At 44.1% G+C, this 22276-nt stretch overlaps 1 protein-coding gene across 1 annotated transcript in view; it reads right to left on the bottom strand.

Annotated features, from left to right (window-relative positions):
* Positions 1 to 820: 820 nt before the first annotated feature.
* The window catches only part of CPZ (carboxypeptidase Z), a 37371-nt gene continuing 15915 nt past the window's right edge, over positions 821 to 22276 (bottom strand). Inside the window, exons 4-11 of the mRNA XM_054391574.1 lie at positions 20959 to 21171; positions 18184 to 18380; positions 16880 to 17041; positions 11570 to 11728; positions 7820 to 7955; positions 6579 to 6718; positions 3303 to 3402; positions 821 to 1176 (exon numbers count right to left, since the gene is read on the bottom strand). Of these exons, the coding sequence (XP_054247549.1) occupies positions 821 to 1176; positions 3303 to 3402; positions 6579 to 6718; positions 7820 to 7955; positions 11570 to 11728; positions 16880 to 17041; positions 18184 to 18380; positions 20959 to 21171 (1463 nt within the window). The remainder of the gene's footprint in view (positions 1177 to 3302; positions 3403 to 6578; positions 6719 to 7819; positions 7956 to 11569; positions 11729 to 16879; positions 17042 to 18183; positions 18381 to 20958; positions 21172 to 22276) is intronic.

Genomic DNA, 22276 nt, shown 5'->3' with positions numbered 1-22276 from the left:
TCCTTCCTTCCCTGACTTGATGAGCCTACTCATAGTGCCAGAGACTATTTCCAAGGATTTATCTAGGAAAATACCTTATAATTGCTATTGACTTGCCTATAACTTTTGAAAATACCTTATTGATATTGAAACCTTTAACTTCTGAAAAATTACTTGTGGAAAAATCTCATTAATGCTCTTGACTTGCCTAAGAGATGCCCCTCACACCATATGTGTGATCCCACTGAACCTCTTACTTATTCAGCTGCAGATATATTGCCATAATGTTCTTTTTCTGTCTGGAATCAACACCAATAGCACAAAGTGGATTAAAAAAAACAAAACAAAAAATCAGAAATAAAAATTAAAAATTATTGTGAGTTGTATTAGAAGAGTTAATAGACTGGACTTAATATGCTAAAATAACAGAAAGAGAGGAAAGAAGAGAGCTTTCTGAAAGTTGTTTTTATAATATGGTCATTAATGTGTAGGCATGTAGAAGAATGCATTAAAGGATCAGGAATATATTTCTGCAGGTACTTGGAACCTAATAAATAATGGCTGTGGTCATTAACTCCATGGGCAGGAGCACAGAGGATTGCCAAGAACAGAACTGCACAACAGCTGGGCTGTGAACGGGTGAGCACCATGGCTTTTAATACAGAAAACCACTTCAACACAGTCAGTTTGTGAAGAGAGAATGAAAGAGGAAAGTGTGCTTGAATTCACTTCGTGTTTTCAGATGAAACAGATTTAAATATTGCCAAGAGCAGTGAAGAAAGACCTCTGGAGTCGGGTGGAAGGGTAGCAGAGCCAGGTGAGCAGAGCACCCTGATTCCCTTCAACGCTGCTTGAGCAGCCACAAAGGTTTGTGCAGGTCTAGAGAGCTGAAGTAAGACCACCACCAAGGCTTCTCCCTGCCCAGTGATGACCCACCTCGAGCCTCAGGCTGCCCATGCTGGGCATGAGGGTCAAAACGTTCCAGTGGGTCATAGGGGTCATAGGTGTCATCCATCGAGCGGCGGAGGAGCTTGTTGGGCCAGCTCTCAACAGGGCGCAGCACAAAGTCAACGCGCCCAGCATGCTTCATCTTGGCAGGGATGGTGACCTTCTTCATCACCCTGCTGTAGCCTGCTGCCTGGGCAGTCACCATGTACGTCCCTGGGGCCAGCAGTCGCCAGTAGTCTCCATCAGCAGCTTAAGAAAGGTATAGACAGAACAAAGCTGAGCTTGGCTTTTGGTCCTTGCATCCCTTAGAGCTCTATGTTCACACACACACAGAGCATCATAGAATTGTTGGGGCTGGAAGGGACCTCAAAGAGCATCTAGTTCCCCGCCATGGGCAGAGGCACCTCACACTAGATCAGGTTGCCCAGAGCCACATCCAGCCTGGCTGCAAAAACCTCCAGGGATGAAGCTTCCACCACCTTCCTGGGCAACCATTTCCAGTGTTTCACCACCCTCATGGGGAAGAATTTCCTCCTAACATCCAATCTGAATCTACCCATTTCTATTTTTTTTCCCGTTACCCCTAGTCCTATCACTCCCTGACACCTTAAAAAGTCCCTCCCCAGCTTTCTTGTAGCCCCCTTCAGACACTGGAAGGCCACGCACAAGCATTTAAGGGGCAGGTTTCCAAAGGAACTCAGAGCAGTTGGGGCTCAGATTTTGACCAAAATTCAGATGCAAACACCTGAATGACCAAAAAAACCAAAACCAAACCAAACCAAACCAAAACAAACAAAAAAAAACCACCCAAAAAAACAAAAAAGGATCCCATCTGGGAAAATCTGCCCTTTGGGAGCTGATGGAGTAATATCCACCCATCAAACATCAGTAAGTGCTGTGCCTGTATCCCAGGGTAGGGAAGCTTTCCTGCAGGCTGCTTTCCCAGGGGTGCAAAGAAAGAAATTGAATGAATTCAAAAGTATGTGAAACCTAAGAAAGTGAAATCCAGGCTGCAATATATCTCTCTACATATCTCGTGTCTAAGGAGCTAAGAAATCCCTGCTTTGATTATATTACATCCAATTACTTTGCAGACATTATAGCACATTAGGCTGTGGAGTCAGAACTGCAGCTGGAATAAATTGCCATTAGTGTAAAATTGGTGTAAATTTCCTCCAGCTGAAGGTTCCTCCAGCCTGCAGGCAAAAGCAGGGACTTTTAAACCAGAATATTTATTCTTCATTTTATGTTTCCTTCATTTTAAGTTTCTTAGCTTGGAGTTAATGTGGCCTTAATGCTAGTTTCTCATGGAATTTCTCAGCCTTTTTCAACACTGAAATGAAAAGACTTCTTAATCATATGACATTCTAAACTCCACCTAACTCAAGAACAAATATCCCTTTTTCTTTCAATGTAAACACATTTTTTATTTAATTCTTAATTCTTTAAAGGTCTACTGCCAATGGGAAGCCATTGTCTGGGAAGGAGTTTGAAAAAACCCTAATTCATGCCAGAGTCTCCCACCAGGCTCAAGAATCTGCATCATCTCCACTATTGTATCCCTTCAAATGTTGGTATTTTGGAAAGCTGGAAAGCATCCACTGCATTATGAACTGTTCTGGCTTTCCCAATTGATTCAACAACTATCATCAGAGCAAAATGTTACCATTCATCTCTCCTATTTTGCACTCCTCTGGCCAGCCCTGTTCTCACTGACATCAATAAGAAAATGAGAGCATTGATTTCAGTGAGAGCCTAAAAGCTCAGAACTTCATGACTGTGAAAATTAACAGCTGCCTATGCCTCAGTACATGGTTACCAGCTGCTGGCAGCTATAAAGTGAACATCTCAACGTTCTGATAGGACTGTTGGCCAATAATGGCATACATCGATGCTTTTCCACCTGAGCAACAAAAGCTGTGGGCCCTTCAATCACTGCAGTTACTCCAGTTGTAGATCCTACTCACTGAATGTCTACACTTCATGCTTACAATATTTCTGCCAACTTATTCCATCAGGCTCTGCACCTCCACAAGCTGAGTTAAAGCCCCTGAGCTGGGCTGTTGCCATATTGGTTCAAACACGAAGCATAAAAGTGGAGTTCTGAACCTCACTGAAGACTTACTGACTTTATTGGACAGCAGGCAGCTCCAGGAAGAGGTTTCAACAGCAAGGACTATGTCAGTCTCAACGTGACAGACTCAGCAGCCGGTGTGATGTGCCTTTTCTCATGTTATTCTAGAAACAAACCCTCAGCTGAGCCTTCAGTTCTCCATGAAGGTGCTGCTGCTATCAGGTACCACAAGACTTTTGCAGGGGAAGCCCTCAGTGATTCCACTCTGCCCTAGGACAAAAGCTTAAATCCAAACTCTTACCTGTGGTGACGTCGTGCCTGATGCCCCTGACTGAAATGCGAGCGTTTTTGATCGGGTTGCCAAACTTGTCAGACACAATTCCTTTGATCCCACGATGAATCTGGCAAAGCAAAGTAAAAGTTAGAAGGGAATCACTTCCCACATTATCACCTCCTCATCTTCCAGAAGGAAATCTCTGCAGAGAGGAAACAACTTTGAAGAGGTTCAGCCTATTATAGAGGCTCTCGGGTGCTAAGCTGATGCCCCTTCAGATCACATCCTCTGTTTTGAGAGCTTGAAGGTGGCACCAGGAGTTTTTTCTGGGCTGTGCTTCAAGAGACCCTTCTCTGCACAGATCACTGGTACCTCATGGTCTGACCATAGTAAAGACTGGTGCAGAATGTCTGCCCCAGACCCAGAACCTCAAACACGAAACAAAGGCTTTAAAAACCAATCTGTTGCTCTATACACACAGAAAAGGTCTCACTTGAGCTCCTTGGGACTGATCATCTCTCTGCTGCCTACACTTCACTACATGTCAGGGTGTCGTGATAGCAGTGGGTGTAACATCCTCTTCCCCTTCTCAACAGGCACAGAACTGAGCTGCTTGATTTGAGACACGTGCTTGGTGACAAACTGAAAAGCAACTTGAATTCTGTCACCCAGGAGGTGCACAAACAGCTCACTATAGCTGAAGTCCAATAAAACAAAACAGGAAAAAAAAAATCCAAGTGTTTAAACATTCATAGACTCATAGAACACCAGGTTGGAAGGGACCTCAAGGATCATCTAAGTCCAACCTTTCAGGGTGTGAATACAGTTTAGATGAGATGGTCCAGCACCCTGTCAAGTTGAGCCTTGAAACTGTTTAATGTAGGGGAATCAAACACATCCCTTGGGAGTTTATTCCAATGTCTAATTGTTTGAATAGTGAAATTTTCTTTTCTGGCATCCAGTCCTCTTAAGGTTCTTTTGTTTTGTTTTCTCCATTTTCTGCTGGAAACTCTGTATGGTATTTTTAAACAAAAACAAATTCTATTTTGATTTCACCCCTGAACTGCTATGATCAACTTGAGCTGTTCTTTACTTCTTTCTCTTTCTCCCATTTTTCACTTTCCATTATCCTTTGTCATGAAAGAATAGACAACAACAAAAACCCAGAGCCTCAAAACAATGGAGAAAATAAATTTGCTTTTCTGTTAGAAGATAGAAGAGTTTTAAAAGAAACATGTAACTCTCTGACTACAATAATTGTTAATTTGAAGCTGGAAAAAAAAAGCTTGGTGGCAGCAGTTCTTTATTCCAGGTGAGGCTGTGTTGTCCCAGGTCTTGTAAATCAGCCTTTCTCTACTGAGTGGAGTTATTCACTGGAGGGTTTGGAAACAGCTTAGTGTAAGGATTTAAAAACTCTTCCTGAAGACCTGTTAATGATGAAGCACTGCAGTTTGCTTTTCAGCATGGACTTGAGGATTTATCATATGGATGGGGGGCAAGGGGGTGGTAAATCTGCTCAGAAGAGTCATCTCAGACCCAAATTTAATTTACAGTATAGACATACTCAAAGTAGTATGACCTCATCCAACTTCAATAATCATTTTGCAATTACAACATGATGGGGTAAAAATGACAAAATTGACTTTTCTTTACCAGTGATGATTTGTTTTGCTTTAGCAAATACTCTGGGGTTTGAGTTGCCCTGAGCCTGTGCCACACAAGTTTGGGAGAGTCTTTTGATATCTCTTTTGGCCAGGATAAGAGATTGGTGTTTATGAAAATGAATTCTACTTCTTCATGTTAAGGCAAGTAGATTTGTGCACACAGCAAACAGCCTGGTATACATCAGAAGAAGAAAAGTTTGAATTGGTTGTGGCAGACTTAATCCTTATCAGGAGTAATTCAGTCATCCTTATCTACAAAGTTGGTTTGCTTACTGTCCTGCATTTACTCAAAAAGCTTTTCCAGCATAGTCTTCTACAGCATCATCCCAACACTATAAAAATCTTTACATCTTGAAGACTTCAGCTGCAATCTATATGGATTTAACCCAGCTCCATTTGGATTCACTAAAACTCATTTTCATCAGACAGCTGTAAAATGAAATGAGTTTGGTGGTCTGGACTGTAGACTTTATTGAATGATAATACTTACCACAAGTAGCAAGAGGTTGCTTAGAAAGGCCATAAAAACACTCCTAACAATTTTAAATTACTACATACTCTATCAAAACAAAGCATGGCAGAAAGCTAATCTGCTAATGGCTGAGAAAGATGAGCAACTTCTGCTTCTGTGTTCACTTACTTATTGTCAGTGAGGTATTTGGGCTGAGCTTAAAGGCATCATTAAAAATGATTTTTACATGGTTTGGTTTAATGCTCACAGACCTGGAGTTGTGCCTTTAGAAGATCAGACTTCAGGTCTTTCTGAAACTACTTTCATAAAGAAATCAAGGTGGAAAATGTGGAAATGGCTTTTCTAGTAGGATACTTAGACCCTCTTCATTTTAGCTGGTTCTACATCTGCTGCCATGAGATAGAGTTTGGACCACAAACATGGAATATGGAAAGGAAAAAGTTCCAGGAAGCTCTGTAGAAAACAGATCTTGTTGGTTTGTTTTGGTTTTTTGTTTGTTTTGTTTTACTTCAAGAGAAAGGTTGATCCATAGTTTCCTGAATATTTTCTCTAGTATTAAATTTTGGACAGTTGATTTATAATCAGGGGAGGTGAAAGGAGGTTGGAGACAGGTGGAGCAACCTCCAAGGTGGAGGTTGGTCTCTTCTCCCTAATGACAAGAGACAGGATGAGACAAAGTGGCCTCAAGTTTCAAGGGGAAGTTTAGGTTGGATATTAGAAGAAACTTCTTCACTGAAAGGGTTCTCAAAGACCACCACAGGTTGCCCAGGGAGGTGGTTGAATCCCTATCCCTGGAGGTGTTTCGAGGAGGCAGAGATGTGATGCTAAGGGACATGGTTTAGTTCCAGTCTTGGTAGAGTTAGAGAATGGCTGAACTGGATGATTTTAAAGACCTTTACCAACCAAACCCAATTCCAAAGTATTTACACACAATTTCCCCCTGTTGTCAAGGCCTTCACACAGTCCTCAGTGCCCATCCTCCCTGCAATGTAAGCAATGTGTTACCTGTGTGTCCTGCTAGACAAACTGAGGCACCAGGGTGGAGTGTGATGACTGAGTCAGTGCTATCTTGATAACTAACCAGGGAAACAGTTAAGAAATAAATACCTAACAAAGAATGAAGAAGACAAAGTGTAAGCACAAAGCTTTGCAGAAGCAGAGCCCTACCATTTCCATGTAATTCAGCAGGGCACCTCTGTTTTCATGCCAGATTGTAAAGAGTTCTTCCTCCAAGGGAAACTTTTCACATCCTACCTCCACGGTAACTTCAAAGCAGTTTGTGTGAAGGTAATTAAAATCTGCCATACCTATGGGAAGAAAAAGAAAAAGGAGAGCTCATGAACAAGCCACACAACAAATGGAGCTTGGCTATTGCAGTCAGCTGGCTGAAGCTCCCTGTGTGTATTGTAACAAGTGTGCACAGCCCAAATATTAAAAGCATTCAACAAATTCAGGATTTACAACTCATTTCAACCACAAATCAACTAAGGGCAGTGACACTTCTCTCAGGCAAAAAAACAAAGCAGCAGCATTTAAAATTGTTATTCACCTGACCAAGAAATAATGATGGAGAGGTAAGGATTGGTTAATTGGATATTCAGCTGTATCAGAGGTATTTGCCAAGGGTCACCAGCAAAGAGGTGACCTTGTGCCATGAGCTTGTTCAAAACTGTTTCTATACAAAAGACATTGGATGTAATTTCCAGAAGAATGTAAGCTGAAGATACTTAAATCTAATTCTCACCCATGCCCTAAAGCTTTCTAAATGCCTATTTTCAATACAATTATTTGGGGGAATCCAGCTGAATCCTGTTTGAAAACACAACTGAAAACTCACACGCGTTGATATTTCATCCAGGCCAGTATTTCAGGAGTCATGGAGAAAGCTAAATGTTGCTGGGGGGGTGGAAAAATCAAATTAAAAACCTAAGCACAAATGAAGGGGATGTTTGTCTCAGTTGTAGTTTTCCTTGGGGAAAAAAAAAAAAAAAAAAGAAGGAAAAAAGAGAAAGGTTTATTTAACCAGACTGAAAAAAGCAGCATGTGCAGAGTCTGCAAGATGAATGCAAATTCCTGGTGCTAAGGAAGGAAAGCATGGCATAGAGCACTTATTTCTCCACTTGGGATTTGAAAGCTAAAATGCTATCATATGCAATAATAAATTTGACCCTTGTATAACTCATTAACTTCCTTTAGGTCACATCAAGGCTGAACACATCCCCTAGTATCCAAACAAAAACGTTACCAACACACAGCTGCGCTGCTTAAATCCCTCACAGGTTACGTTTTGCAGGCATCCGACCTAAAGCAAACTGAGATGAACAAAATGATTTCATTCAAACCCTTGAGTCTCATAAAGGTCACATAGAGGTTTTACCTCACTTGATATGATGGTAAAGTGGTTTTACCTCCAGTGAAGCTGTACCACTCAGCACCATTTATAATACCTCCACGTTCTACAAAACTCCCCCCGCAGCGGAGCTCGGATCGGTCGGAGATGACCGGGTGTGCATCTGCGTAGGCTTTGGCCAGCATTTGGAACACCTGGAACAAAAAGGTTTTCAGATACATTTGCTTTGACAAACTGTAAACACTCTCATTGGTGTTCTCTACAACTACCCAAAAGGAGGTTGTAGTGAGGTGGATGTTGGTTTCTTCTCCCTAGTGTCAAGAATGAGAGGAAATGGCCTCGAGTTGCACCAGGGAGGTTTGGGCTAGTGGTTAGTGAAGATTTCTTTTCTGCAAGAGTGGTCAGGCTTTGGAAGAGGCTGGCAGGGAGGTGGTGGAGTCACCAGCCCTGGAGGCGTTCAAAAAGCTTGTGGACATGGCACTTTGGGACATGGCTCAGTAGTGAATGGTGGGACTCAATGATCTGAGAGGTCTTTTCAAACCAAAACAATGTTATGAGTATGATATTATGCTACTAGTAACTGTTGCTGTTGTGAGCTCAATGAGCTGCTCTGCATCCTCAAGGCTGATGGAGAGGGTGAACCTCCATGCAAGGATATTTTGCCAGCAAGTTTTCATTTTCCTTCTTCTCAAGGTCCTTCTCTGGGATTCAATTCATCTAGTCAGAGCCAACATTAAATAACCAGAGGGTTTTGTTATGATTGGCTTCAACCTATCATCTGGGGCAAGAGTAGAGGGCTTGACTGTACTTCAGATCTCAGGTTTTGAAGCTGAAATTAGTTCTTGATATTTCCACCCTTTCAAGAATGCCAACACCAACCTCAGCCTAACCAAGTCTTCATGTTGGCTGCTGCTGCTTAAAATAGACAGTGTCAATTTGCTTTGCGCTTATCACTCTCACAAGACAACCTGCCAGGCTGATCTCAGTGACAGTTGCTTCTTTGCAGGGCAGAAACCATTCCTAAAAAGTGAAGGATAGGATGTGGTGGTGGAGGATGTCACCACTGATTCCCTAAGAGTGTTGATACTGATGAATAGCAGAGGAGCCACCACCCAGAAGGGAAAAGTGACAGGTACATGTAGTGGAGACTGAAGAAACAGCAGTGATCTGCAGAAACTATTCCTTTGAACCAGGTTCTTGTCACTTTTCTCCAATCTTTGTGCCAGCTTTGTACAGAAATCCCCTCTCTCCTCTCTGTTTATTTGAGCCTCACCTACAAAAGCTCTGATTTCAGATTTCAACACTGAAAAGAAAGCAATTATCAGATCCTAGTAGCGTGGCTGTCATTGCATATTGTCTAAGACAATGTGTACAAGAAGCTGGGTGCCTAAAATCTTGGTTTAGAAGCAATCCTAAAACTTTATCCTTGATGCTGACCTCCTAGGCCCCTTCCAACCTAAGCCATTCTGTGATTCTATGTTGTCATCAAGACCAAAATGAGATCAGGTAGGTGACCAAGGAAAGGTGGAAAGAGACTGCTATGTAAGAATAAAGAAAATGTACCAAAGCACTTCTGATGGCTAAGCACCAAGAGTCCTGACAATACAAAATGCTTTTGCATCTCCCTTGAGTTTATACTTGCATTTCCCATCCCAGACAATTAGGTCTCCTTCAAAGAGAAGAAAAGAAATGGATGGTAACTAAAGATGTTAACAAGAACTTTCACTGCCACTATTTTGAGGCCAGGACCTTTAATTTGGGTCCCAGCTCTGAACCTCCCGTGGAAGATATTTGATAAAACCTTAGAAGGTGCCTGGGTGACTTATGAGTATGTTCCTTTCCTTTCCCAAAGACATCTGCAGATGTTTTATTTCCAGCGACCAAGTCTTTTCCTCTTTCACACCAAGAGGCTCAAGGCTTTTGCCTGGCCACTAGCACAAGTGAATGAAGAGATGAAATCCAAAATTAGTTTTTGTAAAGTCAGAATAAGCTCAGAGAGCAATACACTTAGCAGCTAAAGTATGATGAATCCTGGATCTCACCATCCCTGGAGACATTAAGAAGACACATGGATGCGGTGCTGAGGGATGTGGTGTAGTTGCAGAGGCTTAGCAGCAGTGGTGGGATGTCAGCTCTAGTGAGCTGTTGGACTTGATGATCTCAGAGATCTCCTCCAAACTCAACAATACTATGATTTTATGACCATCTAACTCACACACATCTGCTGTCCCTGCCTGGGGATGCTGGAGGGACTGCAGCCCTTCCATCTGACAGGTGAACTGCTTGCTAAGGCACACATGGCCGTATTTCTCCACCATCCCTGCATCCATCAGGATACTCCTACCCCAGGCACTTGGATGTAGGTGCACAGGCTGATGATTTCCCCTAGTCCTCACCATGAGCTTCTGGAGCTTTGGTTACCACTCACCAGCTATTTCTTACATGGGGCTTTTGCTGTGCAGTGCCTGGTTGAGTTTACTGCTAAATCACTGTCACACAGACAGTCAGCAGGTATGGCACAGCTCAGAAGAAATGGATTGATACAGAAAAGGTTTAGTAGCCATCAATATCAAAATATCTGCTATGTGCTGCTGAGAACTGTCGCTTCAGAAGAAGTCAGGCCAGAGCTATGCTCAAAGATGCTTCAAGTCAAAGATCAACTACTGACTATTTTCAGCCTCAGTTTGTTATAGAAAAGAAGCACTTCTTGAGAGGCCAGGGACATTTCTAACACACGCTAGAAGGCTGAAAACTGAGCTGCTCTCCTCGTGGGCATGTCGGCAATGAATACTAGATTGAGGAAACCAAAGGGAAATAGGGAAGATGGCAAAAAATTTCACAGAAGATTTACAGCGAGTCCCAAATGGGGAACCTCCTGGGGACGAGAAGGGAAAACCGTTCCTCTGCAGCCGAGCTGGAATAAATGTTACAAGGCTGCCACCATATGGCAGCCCAAACGCTTTGATTTCCTGCACAGAAAACAATGCTGCTGGTCAGGCTTGTTCCTTCTCTTCTGGAAATCGGTGGTAAAAAAAAAAAAAAAAAAAAAACACCACAGCCTGCACCCTTCACATAGGAAAAACCTGCCATTTCCCAACACAGAATCACAGAATGTTAGGAGTTGGGAGGGATCTCTGGAGAGCATTGAGTCCAATGCTCTGCCAAAGCAGAGACACCTAGGGCAGGTCACACAGGAACACATCCAGGTGAGTTTTGAAAGTCTCCAGAGAAGGAGACTCCACAACCTCCCTGGGCAGCCTGCTCCAGTGCTTCATCACTCTCACAGTAAAGAAGTGTTTTCATCACGCTGAGGTGGAGTTTCCTGGGTTCCAGTTTGTATCCATCTCCCCTCATCCTGTCACAGGACACCATTGAAAAGAACCTGGCCTGTTGCTCTTGGCACCCTCCCCTCAGATATTGATAGACATTCACAAAGTCCCCTCTCAGTCTTCCCTTCTCCAGACTAAACAGCCACAGGTCTCTCAGCCTTTCCTCATCAGAGAGGTAACTTCTGAAATCATGTTTGGCCTCACAAAACATGGCTCAGTATTTACAGATCAAGCTGATAGTGTTTAAAGGATCCTAATTTTAAAGCACATTAAGTAGGTGAATAAATCATATTTTCTATATATATATACATACATCTAAATGTGTAATGTATTAGATATTTGACACACACATGCATCCATAACCACACTTGGATATCATCTAAATGAATTTAAATTTGTCACTTGTTAAAAGCAAAAGCTACCCTAGTTTCACAGGTGGAAATCCTTCTGATGTGCTCACCCTGCCAAATCAACATTACCTTCTCATCAGGTGTAGGGGAGAACATTTTTTCCTCCATAGGATGCCTTGAATAGTCATAAGGATAAGTCACAACCAGCTCACCCCCATGGAGGCTGGCAGAGAGCACAAATGGGATAGATCTCAACCACTTCATGACTGCTTTTGTCTCAGGGGCAACCTGAAATCCAAGAGAAAAACAAAACATAACAAAACAAACCCAAACCACAATTGTGAATAGTCTTGCAGCTCCAAAGGGATTTCATCCTGGGCGGGATGAAGACCAGCAGAGAAGGGAGTGTGTCAGAAAGAAGAATGCTGAGGCTGCTTGGCTCTTCTATTCCAAAGAATAATAGAGGAAGAGCCTCAGTTTGCTCCAGGGAACAGAGGAAACAAACTGTTCACTGTGGAAAATCTGAAGAAAACAACCCCAGGCCCAAAAACAACAAAGAGAAACTATGACAGAAGAGTAACTTTTTGTTGCATCGGCATTTCCAGCAGTTCAAAGTGATGCTGACAGCACTTTAGGCTTGAAAAATGACAGTCTTGTACTGCTACTTGCAAACCCATCTCCTAATCTAAATCAATTTCTGAAACAGCAGGATTGACTTTGGGTGGATAAACAGGAACATGGGGGCTCAATTTGTAATTCTCAGAACTTGTTGGAAACACATTGTCTTACTTGCTATAACATCACTAAGGTTGGAAAACACTTCTGAGATCCAGTCCAGCCATCAGCCCAGCACTACCATGACCACTAAACCAAGCATCCTTTGTTTCAGGCTCATCTGCAAATAAAGGAAAACTGATGGAGGTAAAGCAGTTTATCTGCAGTGATAAACTGCAGATAAAGGTGTCTTTGACGGCCCCTGCTCAGCAGCACTGGCCAAGGGAGTGGGCACTGAACTCCCAAAGATGCTAAGGCACTCATCTATCCCTGGAATGCTCCTTTCCCTTTTCTGAGGAGCAGTTCCTGGGCCCTGCTGCGATGTTAGATGGTTCTTAGGACTAACAGTGTCATCTGCCGGCCAGTCCCTGCAATGTCCTTGGGGGAACTGAAGTACTTTTCCTTGCAGCTTGTGAAGTTACCAAAGGAAAAGTGGACGAAGGCAGAGGCTGCTTCTCCAGCCTATGCATCTACATAGGGCTAACCCTTTGCTTTGACTCCCCCAGCTGTCAGAAAACCAGCCAGCCAGGATACCAGAGTGACCAATGACAAGTAACAGTGACTCAGCCAGGGGAAAAAAAATACACAAAACCCCCCCAAACATGTAAAACCCAACCAGACCAAACCCCCAGAGACCTGTACATGACAATAATAGCCATTCCTGTTTGCTCTGGATCAGTCACCATATTGCTCTTGGAAAATTGCAGCTTTGGGAATGCAGAAACAAACATTGTGAAGCAAAGGTGCATGGATGCATGACAGCTCCCAACAATGAGGTAGAAAGCAAAGGCTCTGAGGAAAAAGCCATGTCTAAATACAGTTTTACCTGGAATGGCTTAAGAAGATATCACCCACCCCATTCTTGACCTAGGCAAGAGGCTACCTCCCTTCAGATGCCTCAGTCCTCCCAATTTTCAGGGTTTCTTAGAATGCCATGCTGTATTTGAGCTGAGCTGGTGCCTCCAGCCACTGCAGTTGTGCTATTTGAAAAGGCTGCACCTTGTCCTTGGGAAGAAACAGGAACCTGAGGGTTCCCACTGCTGTGAAGTCAACCATCAAATCAGCAGTTTGTGGTTAGCATGGGGACAGAAGTCAGATTGTCTCTCTTGTCTTTGAGAGAAAAGGGCCAGGTTCATTTTACCCATCAAGTTAGTGGTAGCCTCTGAATCTGTGTCACACAGAATCTCAGCATGGCAGGGGTTGGAAAGGACCTCTGGAGATCATCTAGTCCAACCCACCTGCCAAAGCAGGATCACCTGAGCAGGCTACACAGGACTGCACCCAGGCAGGTTCTGAACGGTTCTAGAGATGGATACTCCACCACCTCCCTGGGCAGCCTGTTCTAGTGCTCCACCACTCAGATTAAAGGAGTTTCTCCTCATGTTTGGGAACTCCCTGTGTTCAAGTTTGCGCCCAAAACTTTGGTGTTATAAAAAGGCAGCTTACAAAAAAAAAGATGAGATGTACCAGGTCAGGTCTGACCAGCATGCACTTGGGCACACCAGAAACCTGGCCAAGCTTTTTTTTTTTGCATGATTGGGAAGATTAGACACAGAGTTTGCAGGAAAGGCATGACCTGAAAAATGTTTTTTAAGAGGCAGATAAAGGGTATTCTAAAAAAAAAAAAAAAGGCCAGGACAAATGCCCTGCAGTTTTTGTGGTCTTACACACCCACTCACAGAGCTGGAAGAAGAAAAGAACCCTCCAGGCTTTGTGACAGGGAACCTGACAGTGTCTGAAGAACAGATCTGCAGCAAAGAATTTGCTTTTTTAGTCTTTGTGTAGTGCCCTGGGATGGTTTGATAGTGAACTTGATCCCAAAGGAATTTGGGACTCAACCAACCACTCTCAACTGAGCCCTCCAAAGTGTGTTGTAGTCCAACCTTTCTGAAGACCAGATGTCAGGTGGCTGTGAGTGCCACTGCCTGCTCCATGGATACTGTCTGGGGGTTCACTGGGGGATGGCTGAAGATCTGGTACCAATCCCACACCCTCCAAACTCTGTAGCACCAGCACTCCCCAGAAAGATGCTGCCCTAAACTGTCAGGAGGTCCCTGCCCTGCCTGCACCTGCCCCATCTCCTGCTGCCCAGCCTGATGCTAAAACTAGCCCTGCTTTCAAACAGCAATCTCAGGCCTCAATAAAAAGATTTCTAAGTTGCTTCTACAGTTCAGTGAGCAAAGGTGAGGTGTCCAGAGTCCCTAAATTCAGTCCCTGCCCCTGAGCAGCCAACTCGCTCACTGGATACCTGCACAAGCCATGAGACACTGCTGTGTCACAGAGCCAACCCCTTACTTAAGGGAGTGTTGTGGGAAATCAGGAGTTTCAGTGTCACTATTTTTATCCTAATAACATTTCAGTGGCATCATGCAGAGTGATTAAGGCTTTGAAATGTGCACATCCTGGTGCAGCTCCGCTGGATGACAGCAGATGCTCTCTGTGTCACTCCAGCCTTTCACTATTCCCAGGCTTTTTCCTTTAATGTGAGGTTTGATCTTTTGGGTTTGGGTTTGGGTTTTGTTGGGGGGTTTTTTGTTTGTTTGTTTTGCTTTTGTTTTTCAACTGGAGCTCTTGCTTTTTACTCAGAGGAGATCAATTTTAAAGCATCCATCTCACAAGAACAGTTTGGGGCACTGTTAGAAAACAGCTGAATCATTTCTGCCTAAGCACAGGGAATAGCCACTACCTTTCTAAACCTGCATCCCATTTCTGCCAATTAGACTGCAATTAAGCACTGACTCCATGCCTCTCAAAGATTTCTTTTTTTTTTTTTTTTCCCCCTTTTAGAAGCAGCCAGACTCATTTTACTAAAGACTACGCCAGCCTCCCCTGGCACAGACTTCCAAATTCTGTTTGAACCAAGTCAATTTAACTGACTTCATTTCAGATGAAGGTGAAGCCTCTCAGTCTGAGCCCTCAGACCACTTATTACAATAATTCCTAATGATGGGGAACAAAATAGGCTGTACAGAGAGGGTTACAGGGGGGGGCAGGAGCTCTCCTGAGCTTGTGGGTTTGGCTAGGAGCTCACTTTCCATTTTCTGATCTCTGTACAATGCCCTGCAATACTCAGCTAATGACTTTAATAAGGCAGGTAATAAACACTATTAAGTAATTGAAAGCTGAGAGGCTGGTGTTGAAGCATCTGACCTAATGCTTTCACATGCACAGAGCCAACTGCTCTAAGAGCCACAGGTTCATCAGCCTGACAAAATGGAACCTGCCATGGGAGGCTTGACTTGGCTGTTCTGTGGTACCACCAGCAGAGGAGAGGGGTGCCAGGCTGCCAGACCCCTCGCTGCCAGGTTTCTCAACCATGTGAAACTGCAGCCAGCAAGGGGATTTTGTGGGGCCATTCAAGTCACAGGCAAATTGGTTCCCTCATTTGTTCTGCAAAACATATGGATTTGGGGATGCTTTGAGTGATGTTTAGTCCAGGACCCACTTCAGGGTTAGGAGAGAATATCTAGGTGTTATCTGAGGTTTAATGCTCAGAGGAATGAATCATTGGATTCCATTTCTTCTTCCAAGACAAGAAAAGGTTTGCAGGAGAAGGGATGTCTTTGCAACTCAGGGTCTGCACCCCCTCAGTCAGAGCTCACACAGAGGCTGGTTGTGTGCCAAGGCTTGCTGGTGTGTGGTGACAGACACTCCAGGGAGGCCAGCACACTGCAGCTGGGGCAGAGCTGACTGCAGCAGTGCAGGTAACTATGGGAGACGTGCAAGGCTCTCTCCATCTAACCATCTATAAACAACTACTATGATGTTATACAGCGTCAGAGAAAACTGAATGCATGGTAGAAAGTAATGACTTTGCTTGACCATCCCAATGACAATGAGAAGGATCAGGGCAGAAGCAGGACTCAATGGAGAAAGTGGGGCAGGTAGAGCCAGAAAGCTCAGAGTTATGGAGACTCTGGGTGGCACAGTGTGGGACAAGGTCACAGCTTGCACCAGACACTGGTACAAAGAGGTGCCAAAGCCATGTTTATCCTTCCTCAGTGGTTCTTGGGCCTTCAAGCCTGCACATGTAAAAGAGCAAGAACATGGCCAGAGGAAGATCTCCATCCTTTCCTTCACACCTCGATGTCTTTTCCGTGGCCACTGCATCCAGTCCGAAAGGATGAAAGCATCTCCATGGAAACCCAAAGGCGTTTCCATGACTGTTTTAGGCATTCCAGGCTGTTTCCATTGCCCCAGCTGGTTACAGTCATTTATAAACATGCTTTTTTTGGTGAAAGTCGACACCACACAACTTGACACTAAGCCTTTGTAATGTTTCCCAAGGCAGAAAGCACTACTGCATCAAACCTGTGCAGAGTTTAGTGTGGCAAGCACCAACTCCACAAAGCCTTTTACATGCTGCAACAGTTGACATCACTAATGATGAATCATTACACACTTGTGAGCCCTTCCTAGCAGCCATTATTCTTAATTTAAAATAGCAAATTCTAAATTATCTACAAAGTTTCCAATGATTTGTGACACCTGCCTCTTTGGCCAGACCTACACCATGATTTTTCATGCCAATTCTGAGCCTGGCCAGTTTAGTCCTACTTTGAAAGTCTGACTACCAGAGAATGACTTCAAAGCAAGCAAGTTCAGTTTCCTCACTCCCAAGTTGCTCTTCAGCATCTGTGATTTATAAAAATCTGTAATTCATACCTTACCCCACCAGTAGGATTGTGGAATGGGGATGTGGTCAAGGCGGGCCCCACGGATCTCAGCTCTTCTGTAAGCCTCAGATGTCAAATCAGGGAAATTTCTGTTCAGGTCCAAGTTCTGAGCTGTTTGTCGTCCAATGACCCATCCATTGTAACCAGCTCCCTAATTTGTAAGACAACAGCCAAGCTCAGAACAACCTCCTGAGTCAAAACATCCCTTTCTAGCAATTGTTTGAAATGTCATTTTAATCAAAGGAAAGCTTTAGTTGAAGTAACTGAAAATGTCTATCCTGCTCAAAACCCTACTTATTAATCATTTTTGAGCCCCATGGACACTGAGGCACTAACTAGCAGGCAGGAGGCATTTAACTCACCAGTGATGTGACTCATGAGAGGAACACAGCAGCTTCTTACTCAGCACCAAGCAGCATGCAGAGTGGGTTAGAGGAGGAGAGAAAGAACACACAGCTGCTGTTTCAAGACTGGATCAGGCAGGGTGCAATTACCCCAGACTCACACAACAGACAGAGCTCATCAGATGAGCACTGCACAAAAAGAAAGGTCCTGCTTTCATGTTAGTGGCACTAGGGATGAAAGTGAGGTAGAAAGGAGAACCTCAGGTAACAAGCAACAGAAGTTTTGCTTTCACAGGTCATCTTCAGGCACTGGCTGGTCTCTGAACGCTGCCACCCATGATGCCAGCATGACAGCAAAGAAAAACAGAAGGGCTTGAGTTGAAAGGAACCCTAAAGATCATCATGTTCCAAACCCCTGCTGTGGACAGGGACACCTTGCACTGGATCAGGTTGGTCACAGCCTCATCCAGCCTGGGCTTAAACACTTCCAGGTATGAGGCTTCCCCAACTTCTCTGGGCAACCCTTTCCACCTTGCATTATATTTATGCTTCCTTATATTAACATTTTATTACATGGATTATCCCTCTTCTGAAAGAAGAGCATCTGCTCCATAGTATTAATCAACACTTCCTTATAGAACAACTTGAAAGTGCTCAGAGTGAGTCAGTGAGCATTTTGTTCTGGAACTGAGATCAGAAAGTGCTAAATGTCTGAAAAAGTAACACAGTCACTGCCACGTCACTGCAGGCAGGCAGCAAAAATGACAAACAAGGCTCTGGTTTCCGCTTATCTCTGTTCATATCATCTTTGGAAAGCAACCTACCACCAAACCATCCTGGGATTCTGGCTGCTGATTATTAACACTGCCTCCCACGTGTGACACTCCCCCTCCCAGCTTGTCCTTTCCCATGGGGAATTTTAGAAACACAAAGCCCTGAAGTATTTTACCTCTTCTGCAGCCAGTTCATAGCCATCAGGGTTGAGGGAAGGCAGGAGATGAATTCTGGTGTTATTAATCAGGGTCTGGATGCGAGGGTTCCCAAGCAGATACTCTGAGCACAGGTACTGAGCAAGGTATATCAGCAGTTCTTTCCCCACAACTTCATTTCCATGCATATTGCCAATGTATTTAAATTCTGGCTTGACTGTGGAACAAGAAGTAATGAGATGCTTTAATTTGATTATACCTGGATGGTTCCCCAAAGCAGAGCAGCCCAAATAGCTGACTGGTGAGTCAGGAAGCATTCTTTACACTGATTTAATGCATATGTCCTTGTAAATAGCACACCAGTTCCAAGTGAAATTCCCTGCCTGGCAAATCAGTTCAGCAACAGAGTCAGAGAATGGCAAGGGTTGGAAGGGACCTCTGGAGATCATCTAGTCCAACACTACTGTCAGAGCAGGTTCACTTAGAGCAGCTTGCACAGGATATCATCCAGGTGGGTTTTGAATGATTCCAGAGATGGGAATCTACCACTACTATGGGCAGCTTGCTTCAGTGCTCCACCAACCTCAAAGCAAAGAAGTTCCTCCTCATGCTTAGATGGAACTTCCTGTGCTCAGGTTTGTGCCTATTACCTCTTGTCCTGCCACTGGGAGCTACTGAAAGCACACTGGCCCCATCCTCCTGACACCCACCCATTAAGTATTGATAAGGTTGAGAAGATCCCCTCTCAGATTTCTTCTCTCTAGGCTAAAAAGCCCCAAGTCCCTCAGCCTTTCTATTTCAATAGTGTGAAATATAGCAAGTCCACCCTTTCAGGATCTGAAGCCCTAGGAGGCAATCATTGCCCTGAGCTTTTGCTGGGCTCATCATTAATTGTGAACAAAGAATGCTGCAAACCAAGTGTCAACCCATGGCTGGGAAGGAATAAAACACACTCCTGGCAATCTCATTTAACCTGGGCAGCCTCAATGCCTTACATTGTCACAGATCCTGGAAACCACCTGCAGATGTGTAATACATCAACCCCTTTACTTGGAACAGAAATTAGGTCGTGCATAAAAAGTGGCATTTAGGCTAAATAGCCTTGGAATAGAGCTATTAGAAACATAAAACTTCCCAATTCCCTGCAGTTATTCTCTCAATTTCCATCCTTCCTTAGAGACTAATGGAAAGTGGAAAATAGATGCACTTTGGAGACACCCTTTCCTGTCTGGCCTTTCATCCTCCTCTTTGATCCTGGTCAGCCTTCAGCACCAGACACTTGAGGAGGGCTGGCACAGAGCTATTATGCCAGCTTGCTCAGGCTGGTGAAATCACCAGCACTAGAGCCATTTCCATCCTTTTTTATGCCATCCTCAGCAGCATGAAGCAACAGATTTAGAAGGACATGCTAGATAATATGTTAAAGCACCATCCTCTGTCAGGCCATATCACAGGTTTAATTTAACCCCCTGATACATAGGCTTTGAGTTTTCCTGGCAAATGGAGCAGCAGCTTAAAAAGACACCTGCAGCTTCTTTTATTGCAAAAGAGAGGCAGGATGGTAAGGCAATTGATGTTTGTTCTGTTAACCTACTGAGACCTTAATGAAGTTTAAAAGCACCTCAAAATACCTCCATACCATGCCAGGCAGCGAGGCTGAGAGTAAATAACAGCAGTCATGGAATTCAGGGAATTGTTTGGGTTGGAAGAGACCACTAAGATCATCAAGTCCAACTGTTAACCCAGCACTGCCAGCTCACCACTAAACCACATCTTTCAGCACCACATCGACATGGCTTTGAAATCCCCCCTTCAGGGATGGGGACTCCACCACTGCCCTGGGCAGCCTGTTCCAGTGCTTGACAACCCTTTGGGGAAAGAAGTTGTTCCTCATGCCCAACCTAAATCTCCCCTGGAACAATTTGAGGCTGTTTCCTCTTGTTCTGTCACTTGTTCCTTGGTAGAAGACACCTGGCTCCAACCTCCTTTCAGGGAGTTGTAGAGAGCCAAAAGGTCAACCTTTTTTCTTCAAGATGGACAACCCTAGCTCTTGGTTTTGTTGAACCTCATCCCACTGGCCTTGGCCCATTGATCCAGCTTGGCCAGATGCCTCTGTAGTGTCTCCTGACCCTCTGGCAGATCAACACTCTTCTTGCCCAACTTGGTGTCATCTGAAAAGTGACTGAGGCTGCCTTGATCCCCTTGTCTAGATCACAGATAAAGATATTAAAGAGAACTGGACCCAGTACTGAGCCCTAGGGAACACCACTGGTGACCAGTTGTCAAATGGAGTGAACTCCATTCTCTACCACCCTTTGTGCTCAACCATTTTTTTACCAGGTGAAGCCTCCATACATCCCAGCCATGAGCATCCTAACTGGGTGAGTCAGGTGTGAAGAGCCTCTGCTGTGGTCAGACCTGGGGTGCAGGAGGCAGGACCACTCAAGCCTTTGCTGTCTTCTCTGCCTGTCCTGCAGCACAACACCCAAAGGACATAACATGATCATCTCCAAGTATTAAGTTCAGTTCTACTGCACTGCTAAGGCTACTTTGATGCTGGAGCTAGTCTGGTGAAAAGCAACCCAAGGCTCATGATATGCATCAATGGCCATAGCAGTCCATCCAGCAGATTTAGCCAGGGACTATTTTTGAGCTGGGAGTTGGCAACTGAAAAATAATACCCCAAAAACACTGCCCAAGAAAATGCTCTGGGTTTTAAAGAGCTGAGAGCACAGGAAAATCTGACCCCTGCCAGCCTCCCTTCAAGGAACTCGATCGACTCTGCTGTAACTCACGCAGTTCATGGTGTCCAGGCTTGGTTGAAAACTCAATCACAAAAAGATCCTTCCCTTCAAAACTGCGACCTATGCTGTACGTTGTTGCAATGTGGGAGCACTTAGAAGCAGTCTTCTTCAACATGCTCACCATTTGGGCATAGGAATGGTGCTTGAACCGAATAAAAGTTGCAGGCAAGTCTGAAGGCAAATCTTCCTCAGCATCCACTTCTCCTGCAAGGAAAAAGCATAGCACAGTGGTTAAAACCAGAGCACTTAGAGGAGTCCATGGATGCCTGCACTTTCCTGCAACATACCTTTGTCAGCAGTAGAATTCTAGAAAAGAGAGAAGCAATCAAAAGCTTAAACCTGTGTAGTAAAAATCCTACAGTTTATTGTGGCATATTTTGTTTGGCAACTCATACTAATGCCTATGCACTCTGGCAGGTATTATGCATATATTATATGCAACATCCAGCAATAATTCCTTTGTACCTTTTAGTCACCAAAAGCACAGTTTTTTTTTTTTCCCTTTGAATCTGAATGATCAAGATTTTTTTTTTAATGCAATTCAGTTGTCTGCAGCTATCTGGATCATCTTCATCCAAACAAAAGTCTGTAACAGTCATCAAAGGTTGACCATCATCAAAGGTTGACCATCATCAAAGGTTGACCATCATCAAAGGTTGACCATCATCAAAGGTTGCCATAGAATGGCTTGAGTTGGAAGAGACCTTAAAGATCATGTAGTTCCAAGCCCCCAGCCATGATCAGGGACACCTTCCACTAGACCAGGCTTCTCAAGGTCTCATCCAGCCTGGTCTCAAAAGGCTTCATGTATAAGGCATCCACAACATTTCTGGACAACCTCTTCCAGTGTCTCACCCCCCTTACAGCAAAGAACTTCTTCCTAATGTTCAATCTCAATCTACCCTGTTCTAGTTTAAAACTATTGCTCCTTGTCCTGTCACCACAAGCTCTTATGAAAAGTCCCTCTCCAGCCTTCCTGTAGGTCCCTTCAGGTACTGGAAGACCTCTGTAAGGTCTAGAAGGTTATTTTAATGAGTTGTTAAGCAGCCATGGATTTATGAGTGCAATGAAGTTTCATTTTTTTCAAGCAAACATTTCAAAGGTACAGACAGCTACCAGGCAGGGCAGGGCTCATCTCCATGCTCGTTGACAGTCCAAACACCCAGCTCTGAGCTGCTTGTGTATGAGGCAGAGAAGCAGCTGCCTCTCAAGCACGCTTTAATTAAGTGTTAAAAATAGGTGGAATGAAATGAATCAGACCTTAGAGGTGTCTATAAAGACGACAAGCTGACATGACAAGCTGAGAGAA

This window comes from Indicator indicator, chromosome 23 (assembly GCF_027791375.1).
Source record: "Indicator indicator isolate 239-I01 chromosome 23, UM_Iind_1.1, whole genome shotgun sequence".
Taxonomy (NCBI): Eukaryota; Metazoa; Chordata; class Aves; order Piciformes; family Indicatoridae; genus Indicator; species Indicator indicator.
This window is presented reverse-complemented; position numbering and strand designations above follow the sequence as displayed.